The 15142-nt window shown below is 37.8% G+C and overlaps 1 protein-coding gene across 5 annotated transcripts in view; it reads right to left on the bottom strand.

Annotated features, from left to right (window-relative positions):
• Positions 1 to 11910: 11910 nt before the first annotated feature.
• Positions 11911 to 15142, bottom strand: part of BRIP1 (BRCA1 interacting DNA helicase 1) — a 48619-nt gene continuing 45387 nt past the window's right edge. For all 5 annotated transcript variants that reach the window (XM_069033461.1, XM_069033460.1, XM_069033464.1 and 2 more), the window contains exon 20: positions 11911 to 14774. In XM_069033461.1, the coding sequence (XP_068889562.1) occupies positions 13921 to 14774 (854 nt within the window). In that variant the 3' untranslated portion in view covers positions 11911 to 13920. The remainder of the gene's footprint in view (positions 14775 to 15142) is intronic.

The raw sequence follows: 15142 nt of genomic DNA, 5'->3' as shown, positions 1-15142 counted from the left end.
TTTAGCTGCCTTGATGAACTTACACATCCACTGTGGATTCATCTTTAAAAAGCATAAATAGCACAATGCATCAGAAAAACCCAGACCAAATCATTCCCCAGCTTGTGGCTTTATGAGTTACAATAAAAACAACCTTTATTTATTTTTCCACTCATAAATATCAGAGAATGTTAAAATTTGGCACAGAATCTATCTGCATCTCACAAATCAGTATCATGCACTGATAGAAGGATGGGAATAATTTCAGAGATAACAACACCTGCTTGTGCCCCAGGGGAATGAGGTGTAAGCTCTTGGTGGGGTGGTTCAAACAAAGTAACATTTACCCAAAAAACCCCACCCTAAACTACTCTGCAAGCTACATATTTCTTACTTTAAGAAAGAATGCACAGGACTATCGTGGCTTACGATGACTTCTCAGATGATTTCCAAATGTTTCATTACTACAGAGTATGGGATACGATTTCTGATCCAGATGCTTAAAAGAACAAATCTAACAAAGAAACTTAATCTGAGCTAGACTTGGCAAATTTTCCAGAAAAAAAAAAAAAAAAGGAGAATGATGTTTTGGAAGCTGCTCAAACAAAAGCCAAAATGGAAATATGCCTCTTTCAACCATACCCTGGGCTGCTGTTAAAAATAAGAGGGACACTTAGAGTTTCCACAAGTGTGAACTGCAGCTGAGGTTTATAAAATAGAAAACTTCGAAGTCAAAACTGCCCAGGAACAGTTCTTTACTTTTATCTTAAGCTAAAGCCACCATTCTCTACACTGTATTAACAACAACAACAAAAAAGATATACAAGAGGTCCTGCATATACATGGAAGATTCCGGATCAATTAGAAGGAAAACATCCATTTTAAAGAATTATTATTATTTAAAAATAACCCCCAGAAGCATGTAGATGGCAGAAGAGTGACACAGTCTCCTACTCAGTAATAATGCAGACTATATAAACTTTAACCTGAGCATTTCGGAGCACCTAATGAGCACAGGCTAAACTTACAGAGATTTTTTTCACCTCCATACTGAGAAACTGTAGGACAGAGAGCTCAAATCTGGTTGGAGTCACGTAGGATTTATGTGAATTCAAATGTGCTGAGGTATTGGTATTGCTTTATCTGATAGCCTTTTTCCTCCCCTGAAGAAAGACAAGGCTAAATCTTTGTACAGCCACACATCTCTCTATAAACACCAGGAAAATTTCAAATCTTAGCCAATTCTTTTTTATTATTATTATTTCAAGCCATTCAGAGAGGAGAATGAACCAAATTTATGTTTGGCTTCACTTACTTCTGGGAAAGAATTTGGCCAAATGTTTGTATTCCATCAAGAGGAAGAAACGATGAACTTCAACAATAAAAATAACCAATACCATATACAAATTACATATGGAAGAATGGGGGTAATTGTCTGTCTTTTCACCCCCCTACCTTATATTATTGCTGTATGGTTGCAATTTAAGAAGTAGAAAAGTTCCCAAAGTAGAATTCCTACAGTGAGCAAGCCAGACACAACTACTACAGGGAGTATCCCTGCATACCACAGGCTGTGGGGAGTTTAATTATGTAAATCTAGAATACCATATTCACGTTATATAAATCAATTTTATTCTAATTTCCTAGCAAGGAGGAAAGGCTCACAGAACCCAGAGGTATCAGAGTTAGAAAACATCTGCAACAAATCTAATTCATTTATTCTTCTACAGCCACTTGGCTCCCTAAGTGTGAAAAATGGCTATCACTTAGTAAAGGTGGTGTCCAACTACTTGAAAGCACACTCACTTTGAGAATAAAAGTTAAATTGCAAATGTTCTTACCTTGATTGAGATTTACATTTTATAATAGCACAGAAATTTATAAGAAGGGAGAGTTCAGTATATAAAATTTATGATGAGTTTAGATGCTTTAACTTCACCTCTATTTTAATTACGTAACAAGATACCAAAGTACAATTTTAAAAAAAGACCCTAATACAATCATTAATATAGACATTTAGACTCCTGTCAGTGAAATGTGGAGCTTTTAATTTCCCTGTGCATGACTGCAATACTGGTTTGAATTCAGCCCCACAATGGCCAAGACATTTCCCAGAGTGATAACAAAGAGGGGTTTTGTTACGGCTGCTGGAGGGGTCAGTGGCAGCTGCACCCTGGGCCTGCCATAATCACTATAAAATACTGGCTTGCAACAATAGCTGCTCATTGGAATATAAAACAATTGGAATGTTGAATCTGGAATTTCAGCAGCTGCTACTGGACATTTTCCATAGCTTTGAAGCATCAGCTATCAGTGCACTCATTTTCTGCGTCTTCGCATCCCAGATCTCATTTTAGTGATAAAAAACATTTGTGGGATTGTACCACGAGTCAGATGCCTGATATAAGCCAGTATAAAAATAATCCCACAAAAATGGCAATATTCTTAACCCAAACCATTCCAGAGATGCATTTTGCAAAGGCAGTTTCTCCAGAAGTTGCCCTGGTGGAGCAGAGGAACAGCCTGAAGCACACGGTGAGACAGGAGAAGGGAAAAGGCAGAGCCTTTCCAGCTCAGGCTTTCCTTTCAAGCCAGTCTCATCTGCAAAGATACCTGAGTTTATTTAAGCCAAACTTTATTTTTCTCCAGGAAGCAGGTAAAATGACTCCATTTTGCCACTCACAGCTTCAGTGAGCACTGGCCTTGCCTGATGAAAGATCACTTGATTATCAGCATCAGACAGACAATAAATCACAGTGCTGTGACTGTCCCAGCACTTTATTATTAATATACATTGGACCAGCCTAATACCAGCTTTGTTCCTGTATTTTTAAATCTCTCTCTCTCTCTAAAGAATATTTAAAGAAATTATTACATATTTTAAAGCAAATTGCAATAGAGTAGAATTCAAATAATTCTGTTAGATTACATCAGGCTTTTTCTGACAGGCATGAGGAGGGAGGTAGGAGATAAACAACATAAACGAAGCACTAATTAATCTATAAAAAAAACCCCAAACAACCAACATAAAGTGGCTCTGGAGGCCCAGCCCTGCATTTAAAAAACAATTAGTTTATGACCACCAAGCCCTGCTGTCTCTGCTGTGTGTGGGTTTGCTCAGAGGATCCCGTTTGCAGCAGCCCCACAGACAGAGCTGCTGCCACAGGTGCCTTATTCTGGACAAGTCTATTCTAGCAGGGCAGGCCTAAAGTGAAACAGGCACAGGATTACAGACCCAGTAGCACATCTAAATAGAAAATATCTCTCTGTCAGCACCAGTGATAAAAACCATCCTGGTAAAAGTTTTGTATCAGATGCTGAGGATAAACCTACAATACTTAGGGGAAGTTACACATCTCATCCCTACCCCAGAAAAAGGAAAAATAAATTTCCAGGTGGGAAAGATAAGATGTTTTTACATTTCCTTCAAGAGAAGGAAAATTCATGTCTTAAAAAATAAGAGATCAAATGCACTGGTAACTGCAAGACAGAATTCAAAGGTTGACATGTATTTCTCACTCAGCAGGATTCAGTTTCACTTAAATATAGCCCTCAAGGAATTAAAGAATAAAATATTCAGTCCCTGACACCTAGAGCTCTCAGCCTTCCCAGAGAACAGGGTAATCATGGCTGTGAAGATAAATACATGGCAGATTTTGCAAACACACATAGAGACATTTCCTGAAACACTGCTTAGCTTCTTCCCAGAGTTATAAATCCATTTTCTCTTCTTTAATAAGGCTTCAGCAAACAGTATTCCCAGAGAGTTGAAAACAGCACTGATCCCAGTGAGGATCTCCTTATGGAAACAGGAGGAACAAACACTTTGGCTGAGTGAAAAGAACTATATTCAGTGTCCAGCACAAGGAAAGCAATTCAGACAGATAATTCCTGGGAGACAAATGATTCTGGCACCAGCAGAAAGAAGCAACACGAAAAACCTTTTCCAAGGTCATCTCTTGATGCACACCATCAGAGGGGGAAAGCCAGACTCATGGAAAATATTTAATCCATTGACACAAACTTAGGCAAGTTCCAATATTCCCTGGCCATCAGAACATCACCTCCTGGAAATTCTCAGAAGGCAAGTGCTCAAGAGTTGATGTGTGGGCCATAGCCCTTCATACAAAATACAATCACACACTAAAAAACATAATTTGATTTAAATTAATCAACTAAAATTGGTATCTAAACAGATCAGTTAAACTCAAAGCAGGGAAAGACAAAATGCAGAGCAGAAAAAGAACAGGAAAATACAAATTGTGAAGGAAAAGGAAAATTGTCCAAAAGAAATGTGACAATTTCAGTGTCAAACACCATGGACAAGAGTCCTTTGCAGCAGATTTGACAATTGGCTGTAATGCTTGAGCACTGTTTTAGGGCATTTATATGCACTGGTGTTCTATTACAGACAAACATCAGCATGCAACACTGGCACTGATGTTCAGAAAGAAAATGATGGTTATGGTTGCAGAACCTGTACATTAATAGCACAGCTGAGCCTGTTCATAGCAATATATTCATTTCAAACAATGCAAGTAAATACTTATTTCTGCAACTATTTTCAGTTTTTATCTGTCAAGTGATTAATCAATATCCACGTGCCCAACAATGAACAGTGCAGTAAAGAGAATTTGGTTTCCAGAGAACAATTTCTTTTTGATTTTTTGGAAGTGTAATATAGGTCTGTGCTTCATAAATACTCAGTAATGATCTACAATCTACGTGTGAAATGTTTAAAGAATATTTTACAGCTCACATGCTTCATTTATTTTAACTTATATTGTATGAAGCCACCACCACATTTAACTGGTGGTATCAGCTGACATAAGCAACTATTTAACATCAACCAAATGCAGTCAGACACTAAAATTATTTAATGTAACTAATGTCAGATGAATGTTATTATCCTCCTAACCTTCCAAGATATCTATTTCAGTGCTCATATATAATAAATAATTACCAGTCACAAATACTTTGCTTCAGAAAAAGCCACTCTTCATTTAGTTTAGATTGTCAACAAAAGCAACGTTAGGAAAACCCAAGCTGATGTAATGGTTTTCATGGCATCTTTTCAACAACAAAGCCTGGATCCAAGATCTGACCACTCACAATTTCTAAACCAGATTATAAAGCTAAATCCATGCAAACCCTTAATGGATCAGGATTTTATTTCGAGTGCTGCAAAAACTTCAGTTGTGGCCAAGTCTTATCAGCTACGGTGGCAGCCAGATTACAGGAGATGTGCCATGGATAAGTATGAGGCACTCCCAGCTTAAACCAATTACACACTTAGCACAAAGTTGTCAAACTAGAGACCAATGCCAAATCCTGACATGTAATTTCTGTAATGCTTACAAATTTTAAGGAGAATTACGCTGAATGCAGAGCCTGTAGGAAGTGCAAAATAGAGCTGGGAAAATGTATGGTGGAAAGAGCAGTGTTTGGAAACCCAGATGATTTCAGTGGAGTGTAAATGAGAGATCCACACTAACTCAAGCTTTACCACTGCAAAATCTGCTGGAGTCCACGGTTCAAACTCCCCTGCATCTATTCATGGGCAGACAGATCTATTAAATTATTTGCCAGCTGGGAGCAATTTCTTTTACAATAAGCAGCGGAGTGAGAGGTAACTACAAAGCAATCCATAGCTGTCCTAATTACTCCTTACAGGCAGGAAAATGTGTGATAAAATGCATGTTTTGTGATTCCCTTCCCCTTTACTTGCTTCAGCACTGTTAACCTGTAGCTTCTTATGGCCTTCTACAGTGCTCTTAAACCTGGTGAAAAACCCTGAGACAGACAATCACTGTACAATTTAAGGCTCATAATTAGCAATTATTTCATGCACACTTCACAATAATAATCTGTTACGTACTAAGGGGAAAGAAACATTAATGAGCTACTTCTGGAGCCGCTCTGTGTACTGTGTTTGCATAATAATGAGGCCCAATCTGCTGGAAAACACATAAAGGACAAATTAATAAGGTCGTCATTTTTGTCTAATGATGCTTAATACAGTTTGAGCAATCTGCTCGAGACAAAAGACGGGCACTCAGACATAGCCGATTATGCATTCGCGTGGCAGCTGAAATCTTTATTAAACAGAATGATGAATCTGATTAACATGTGATAACAAATATACAGTCTGGGAGCAGGGCCCTGGCACCTCCCGCCAGCTCCGCTCCGGCCCCTCCGAGGCTTTACTCAGATTGAGGTCAGACTGGAATTCCCGATAGGCGCATTAAGATAAAAGTTTGCCAAATGTGGTAACGTGATGAACAAAACAATATCCTGTTATATAAAAGCTACTGTCTCAACAGCTGACTGTCTAATCAGTGATAGCAACAACTCCTTAATAAGTTTAAAATTTTAATTGTGGGTTTCGTTCACCTTTTAACATATGAAGGATGATTTAGTACATTAGCTAAGCTACATCTTAAAGCAACCCTACATTTACACTACCAAAATATTCTCTCTAATTCCAAAGTACTGCCTTCTATTCCATTTCACAAACACAACTATATTCCCAAACAGGAATGTACAATTATTTAGGGTGTTTTAAGCAATAATAAAAAAAAAATAATAATTTATATGCCACTGATTTCACGTTAATGGAGGTTTCTAGGTCAATGGGGAACATATGATGTGACTGAATTTGTCAAAATGTAGCAGTAAATTTAAAAATCTGATTTTCAGTAGAAATAATTGATAAAAAAGGAGGTTAAAAAAATGTACAAGATGTAATTTGTTAATCCCACCTTAAATTTAAGTCATGAAAATACAGCATTGCCTCTTTAAACAGTGACCAAATCTAGGAGTAAATAACAGCTCTTAAATCCAGGGATTCTATTTTAAGCTTGCTTTGCTGGAGCAATGTGATTTCTATTAAATGAGCAATTCCTTGCCTTCCAGAACCAACTGTACTTGATTTATAGTCAGCACATGACACGAAGTAATTTAAGATGACACACAATACCTCATGACAATGTACATGATTTAACACAGGGTGGGCAGCAGTAGAAACTATAATGTTGATTTTATCTCCACAAATATATTGCTCAGCAACAGCAGGAGCTTGGATTCAAGAGTATAGAACTGGGAGCTAAGACTGACTGAATCACAGCTTCTTCACTTTAATGCATCTGTGTTTGCTCTGGTAAATGATAGCACATAATAAATAATCATTTTCAACTCCTTGGACTTGATCTGTGTGCCTTCATTTACATGAATATATTCCCAATTACAAGACAACAACAGCCAGTGGATCTAAAGCAAGGAGGTGATAAAATTAAAGCTGTATTTACCTCTACCATCATTCATCCCCAGTCCATCCTACCTTGCTAAATAAATGACATTATTTTCACACACAAAATAGAAATACCCCCCCCCAAAAAAGTGGTTTCCTTCCTCACCCCCCCCAAACACCACATTCAAGTCACCTGGCACATTAATCTACCCCTAAGACATGGTTAGCTCCAAGGAGAGATGCCAGCTCTGACAATGGTTTCCCAGCTCACTGGAAGATGATGGGATATTTTTTTTACCCCCAAGCCTCTCCTGAAACAAAGACAGGCATTAGGAGATTAGATGTGTCTCTACCAAAGCCACGAGATCTCAGAATGACTCTCCAAAGCCAGATATGGGGGGGTTTAGCCTCTTGCAGGCCTACAAGGTTCCAAGGTTTCTTTCTAGTGGGTACAGAAAGAATACAAGGGAAGAATGGGAAAGGAAGAGACTCATTCAAAAAACCTGCAAGATTAAACAATGTCTTTTTAGCTAAAAACCCCAGAAGTTCAATCTACAGGTGGGCTGAGAACAAAACACTGCTTTGTTTTACATTTTTAAGCTAAACTCAGCTGATCCCATATTTACACCTGATGGAAGAGCCAGAAAAAGACAGTTCAGAAGATAAAAAACCAACTCATTATACCTCAGAGGATCCCTTTATTTCATATTCTGCCAGTATAAATTCCCTCAATGTAACATTTCATTCTGTTTGATACAAAATGAATGCTAGAAATACCATGAAACCTTTGTGGTGGTGTTTGAAATCCCAACATTCATGGCAAATGATGCTTCACAAACCTTGTCCCATCACCACACTGCCATCCACTGCATTTCAAACAGCTTGAACAGTTGAAAATGACACACAGAGGCCAAAACATCAGGATCATATTCAGCTCTTGGCAAAGTTTTAGTCTTGGAAATCTCTCATTGAATTCAACTCTATTTATATCCGAGGAATAAATAAATGAAGGAAAATGCAGGGAAGGCAGAGGTGCCCTGGGCTTATCTGCACAGCTCACTCTGGATGGAGCCTCACCCTCCACTTCTAAGAGTACAGGAAAAATTCAGAGTTTTCTCATCTAGATTTCAAAGGGTCCTATTGAGAATTCGGTTTGCTCCCACTGAAATACAATACTTATAAATAAATTTCTTCCTGTTGACTCCATTAAACCGTGTCCATGTTCATCCTTCAGGGGCTGATTAACTTCTTTTTTCAGTGCCAAAACTAACATAAAACTACATGTCTGAAAATTCAAGTCTACAGCACTTGTGTAAATATGTTTTGTTCTGGTTTTCCTTTCATGTAAGACATGGATGGTTGCTATTTTCCTATCCCTTTTCAGATGTCATACTACAGACATTGCAACAAATTAGGTATAGACAGTTCCAAATATATTCAGTGACCTGAACTCAGTTCTTCACTATCATTTAAAATCTCTGTGGTAGAAATTAGATAAATCATGTAAAATTGATCTACCTTTTACAAAAATAGTATTTTAATATCTCCTGTACAAATCATTCCATGAGCATTTTATTATACAAAACAAACCAATCTGACTTACCCAGGACTGCACTTTATTTCTGAAAGGAGTAACCTCAGCTCCTATCAAAGGACATGGAGAAATGGACTGAAGGACACAGCTCCTGCACTGCAAGTAACTTGTCAGAGAAGATTCCTTCTCATTCCAAATAGCATTTAAAGATAAACTGTCATTCGAGTCTTTCAAAGAGAATGAAAAAGGGGTTTATATAGGCATCAAGAGAGATTTTTAAAAGATATAAAGGCACAAGTTGCATTTCACATTTTAAAATGTCAGAAAGATGGCAAAGAATGCTCATTAATTCCTTCCAAAAATGAGTACTTGTGGCAAAATCTCATCTCATTAACTGTGCCATCCTAACACCACTGGATGGGAAAAGAATTGCCCACATATGAAATAAAATGAGTACTTTATAGTTGATCTCTGCCACCTGAAGGACCAAAGGGTTCCACATTCCATGGGCTGACACCTGGAATGATTTCCCATCAAACACAGCACTTCTGCTTTAACCACAGGGCACATGTGGCCAATTCAAGGACTTTAACTTGTAAGAAATGGAAAGGATTCTGTTCTCATTATCCTTTTCTTTTATTGTTCAACAGGATCATATGAAAGGACCCAACAAATCTGGGAGTGGAGGGGACACTGGAGCTCACCTTCAGTGTCTGGTTAAATGTGCAGAGCCCACAGAGCTTTGAGGAAGGAAAAATCTCACCATGAGCTTCCCAAAAGGTCCAAGGGAGGGGTGTCAGTGTTGTGAGTGGTATTTCATTTACAGCAAAAGGGCATGACAAATATTAGATGGTATTTATCAGTAAGAATTTACCTTTCACTGGCATCTGATAAATCTTCAAAGTTTCTTTAATGTGACCAAGACTTGCAGCATCTGAGATGACCAGTATGACATTATCATCTTCTGAAACGGCATCTAGTTTACACATACAATTATTAATGGGTTCTTTGCTTCTTACATTGGCATTTCTGAAGAGTTTCCAGATTATTTTCAGCTCACTATTACTGTAGCAAGCTTTTCTCAAAATTCCTATAATTTAAAAAGTGGGGTGTAAGACTTATATACACACATGGTTTTGAATACAGTACTGTTCAACCATGCTGCAAACTTTCCACATTTACAAGATGGTAATTTAGGCCCTGATCCAATACCCACTGCAGGCAGTGAAAAGACTTCTATTGCTGTAAATGGCCCTTGGAAGAAGGCCTTATTTAAAATTTTTAATGTGTCCAAAATTTACTTTTCAACAGATAATTTTCCCCTTGTTATTAGTCCCAAATCGACCAGTGAGCTTGAATCCACTTTGAATAAAGCCATTTATTTTTCATTTTCAGATTTTTTAACCTTCCTCGATCAACTGGCATCTGAGATTCAGTTTAAACAACATAAAACTTCTTGCTGACAACAGACACCCTGGTAAGTGTAGACATTCCTGTACCTCAGAATGCTTTTACTGAACACAGGGGTTCCATTTCACAAGTTCTGCACCAGAGATATGATGATACTGATAAGTTAAGGGAGTGAATAAAAGGCTCCTGATGAGATTACCCAAATCTTAAAAGGTTTCTTAGGGAAAACAGGGAAGCAAGAAGTGGCCTCCATGACCTGGGCCTGCCTTTATCCAACGTGGACTTTTCTAACTGGCCTGATTTTAAGAGGCCCAGAATATGGAATATCTCCCACTACTCCTCAGGCATGGCTTTGGTTTGCTGAAGACATTTGTCCTCTCTTGGTTTCATCAGATCCAGAAGACTGTTTAAGCACAAAGCAGCTCTAATTGTTTCTGCATGTAACTGATGAGAATATCTTGTAATTACATCATTTTCACACATGGCCCAGTGGCCCGAAGATGAAGCTTATTTTAAAAAATAGCAGAGTTGCTGTTACTTTTATCAGCCTTTAGACCTTCCCAAATTAAAGTGTCTTGCAAAAACACAAAGAATTCCAAAAGCAGCTCATCCTCACTTTGTTCAATGTGCCAACCACAGACTAAAAACCAAATTCATACAAGGTAGGTAGCACATTAAAGAATAGGAGTGCAATCATTTGGCTTTTTGATACTCCCCTGCAAACATGCACTGCATTCACTGAGTTACCAAGATATTCCCCAACTTCTCACAGCAACTGGTAGCAAATTAACACCTAACTCATTTATCCAGATACCAAATCCAGTGGAGAAATGAACCAGTTATTCTAAAATATCCCTCCAGCATCCAAAGCTGGGAGAGTAAAAGGGTGGATCAGAAATCCCATCCTTCCCAATGAAACAACTGTTCTTACCCTGTGCTTTGGGCAGGATTTCAGCTCCACAGACAACACAATAAAGTCCTTTCCTGCAAGGCTGGTTGTGTGTTTCCTTCTAACAAAGCAATGCACAAATGCATGTAAATACTGGTTTGCATACTCTAACTGTGCAGATTGGAACATTTAAATATAAATAAAATTAAATCTATTAAAATTGCTTCAGAGAAATACAGCACTTGAAATACTCAAAGGAATCTGGTCAATGTTTATCATTTATATTAGTTAATAATTCAATATACAACATGCTAAAAATGCTTAACCTCACTTAAACAGAAACACTGTCATATAAAATATGAGGTATTTTATGGCCTAGAACACTGCAGGCTATCAATTTGTTGGGAATTTTGCAAAGGAGTCTGGGATGATTGGTGCCTGCTTCCCAGGAGAAACAAAGGTATCTATTGAGTGTGTAAATCAGAGATCCACAGATCAGGAAGAAACTATTTCATTGTATTATTTCACTTGAAAAATTAAATAATAAATCATTCTTAATTCCCTTGCACCTTAACATTCAGCAGCCACTCAGAACAGGTACTTTAATCCATGGATGTGGTACCTTTCTCTCTCGGGAGGAGCCACTTTGCCTAAGGGCAGCTTTCCTTCTCCTGCATCTCCTCTGAACTTTCAATCCTTGAATAAATTCAAGATTTTGTTATTATTTTAGGCAACAGAGATTATACTGAGCAATTATATCAAAGTAGGAAAAGAATTTTCAATATTTTAGCCTTGATAGATATGATAAATCCAAATAAATAACTAGGAAATTTGGTATATTGACCACATTTTGCAGGCTGGGCAGCATTTAATTCTGAGAATCACCATAAATATATTAACTATAAAGGATATTCTTACCTCTAACATATCAAATAGCACAGTTATTAAATAGAAAGATAAATTAAGAATGAATCTGCACCAAAAGAAACAGTCCACCCCTTACCTTCCAAACCCAGCAGAATACAAATGGGTTTTATCCACCTGTTGATTGAGTTTTTAGAGGATAGAAATTTTTTCAAGAAAACACGGTATCGAGTGATGTTTCAATACATATTTTTAAAATAATGGTTCATTTGATACAAAGTGTAGGTGTTGGAAATGAGTGTGGTTTGACACAGAGCAGGCCTTGCCTTAAAGGATTTCTGATCAAAGGAAGAGGCACCATAAGATCAAGAAAGGAACAATCTGCTCCAGATAAGAAAAAGTAGATGGATTTTCTTCTTTTTTTTTTTTTTTTTTTTTGAGTGTTATGGATTTAAAGACAGACAAATCTTCTGAAAGACAAATAAGAGGCTGTGGGCCACTGGATGAGCAGACAAGTCACAAAGCTTAAGTGATTTCTGTTATCTATTTAGATACACAAAAATGCAAAAAGTGGTTTGGTGCAGAAGATTTGCTTTAGGAAAACTGAGGATCAAGCCCATGCAGTCTGGGAAATGTGGCTGCAAAGCACCTGCCACAGCTGCCAGGACAGCTCTAGAGGCCAGTAACCAACAGTAACTTCATCATTATTTAAACAGAAATGAAGAATATTTATCCTTAGATGTGTCAGATGTTTTCAATACTGGAATTTCTGCCACCCCAACTAAATCAAAGCCATCAGTGAAATCCAGGAAACCTAAACCAAGGAAACTTGATCATCAGTATTGCAAAAATTGAACCAAATGCCTTATACCAAATACTGCCAATTAAAGAAATGCACGTGTTCTTGCCATTCCTGCAAACAGTGCCCAATTTCATAAAGGTGAATTTATTGTGTAAAGAAAGGGCACAATTTAAATCCTATTGATATGAGCATGTTCACAGCTCTGTAGAGATGGGTTCAAAATGTTATTTAGATGAACTTCTGTGGAAAATAACCAGTTAATAACTGCATTTCTACTCTCAGACAAAAAATATCAATACCTATGAGCCAATCTTTAGATTGCAAAAATCCTGCATCTTCATATTAATCTAGGATGGCAATGAACAATCTTTTCTTGAGACATCAATATGTTTTATTACAGAAAAATCCTGGCTGTTTTCATTGCAGTAAATGAAAGAAATATTTAAAATACTTCAAAAAAATAGACTGGGCAAGATTCAAAGATCTTTGTGTACAATTTACATTTTATATGTTACATGTAAAATGTGCTCATAGGACATAGAAATAATAACAGGTTTTGACACAAATAAACACAGAATCCAACCAACAGAAATTAGATCCTCTCACAAAAGGAAAACGTAAAGAAACCTCAAGTTTTTCTCTGAAGAAGCCTCTCATCCTCAATAAATATCAAAAGGTACACAGCTCCTGCTGGACATTTTGATGTAAGAAATTGGAAGAAATCGAAGTACTGAAGAATACACCTGTTTTGGTATTTAGGCTCAATCTATCTATTACTTGATCTGCAAAGATATTGTTCTATATGTTTTATTTAAAAAGAATGTTAACAAGTACAGAAAACCATCATTTGGTTAAATGGGTGCTTTGCTTTCTGAGGAAAACCACCATTATTTGACTGTGTTTAATGGTGGATTAATTAAATCCATAATGGACAAACCAATAATTCCAAGTCAGATCCTACTTGGGTTTCCATTTAGAATTTCCAGACATGATATCCTTTAGCCATGAAGTCAGGATGAAGAATCTTCATTGTATCTCTAGAAAACTGCACATTGCAAAACTCTCCCAGGAAAAACCCAAAATATATAATGAGAAATGGAGCCTGAGGGTAGCTTCTGATCCAGGAGGACAAGGAAGCTGTAGCTGCCCTGTGGTGTTTTAAGGGCTGCTCACCATGATTCCCAGAGAAATTGTCACCTGGTGCCACTATTGCCCAGCAGAAAGGATGACACACCTTTATTTCGGGATCTGGAAAGGCTGATTTTCCTTTTAGGGGTGTCCATCTCCTGAGATCCTCCCTGCTCTGCTTCTGCTGCACCAGCCACCTCTACAGCATCAACTGCACTGTCCCTGCTCCTCTCATTTTCCATAATTCCATGGGGACTTCTCCTGCCAGCCTCAGTTTTTTCAGTCACATTCAGTGTTTCTGCGGCGTTGATGGCAAAAAGATCAGCAGGGACTGTGGAGTTCCCACATTCCACCCAATTCCCAACAGCACAGCAGGCTGGAAGGTGGGGTTCAGTTCTCTGTTCCTCTGGTTCTGCATCATCATAGAGTTCTGGGGTGAAGTAAATGCTCTCATCCTCATCCTCAGCCACATTTAATGCTGAAGGCTCAGCTCTCCCTGCTGCTGAAGGGAAATCCCTGCAGGGCTTAGCTGGAAGCTGGAGTTTATCAGGATGTCCTTCAGCAGCTGGAGCCTCAATATTTTGAACTGAAAAATGAGTTGTTTCCAAACATGATTCTGGTCCACTTGGTTTATGTTCTGCAATTAATGATGATTGGCATTGATTTAAATTATCACTAAGGTCACTAGGCCAATTCACATGCTCCTGTCTGCTGCTCGCTGTGGCCCTGCAGTTCTTGGCCACAGGAGTTGAAGTCAGTGGTTTAGAGCAGCAATTCTCTTCCACAATATCAGCATTAGTCCATCCATTCATTTTTTCTGTCTCCATTTTAATTGCTGGTATTTTAGGGGTGGAGTCCCTATGTTTCCTTCTTTGTTCTACATGGTGAGAATGGCTCTCTACATCAACTTTCTGGTCACCTGGGAAAAATCACAAAACAAATGAATTATATCTGATTTACAGCACGTTTAGCACATCAAAATCACCACTGTTTTAGGTTTACAGTGATTTTATAATACTCATTAAAAACAATAATACAAACAAAAGCCCAGATGTTACAACTATCCTCACACATGAATTGTCTTAATTAAATGAATAGATTAACAGGCATATAAAGGTAGAGTATGACTGGATTTGAAATTTATAATATTTTATTATTGTGCTATTATCTTATTCACCTCTTTCTTGATTGAAATGAAATCATAAGCTTTCCTAAAATTGAGGGATGGATTTTACTTGTGAAGCTGGAGCTAGAGGAGATCACGTGGAAGGTGTCTCACAGCAATGT

Source organism: Aphelocoma coerulescens, chromosome 19 (assembly GCF_041296385.1).
Source record: "Aphelocoma coerulescens isolate FSJ_1873_10779 chromosome 19, UR_Acoe_1.0, whole genome shotgun sequence".
Taxonomy (NCBI): Eukaryota; Metazoa; Chordata; class Aves; order Passeriformes; family Corvidae; genus Aphelocoma; species Aphelocoma coerulescens.
The sequence above is the reverse complement of the archived record's forward strand: the minus strand, read 5'-3'. Positions and strand labels throughout refer to the sequence as shown.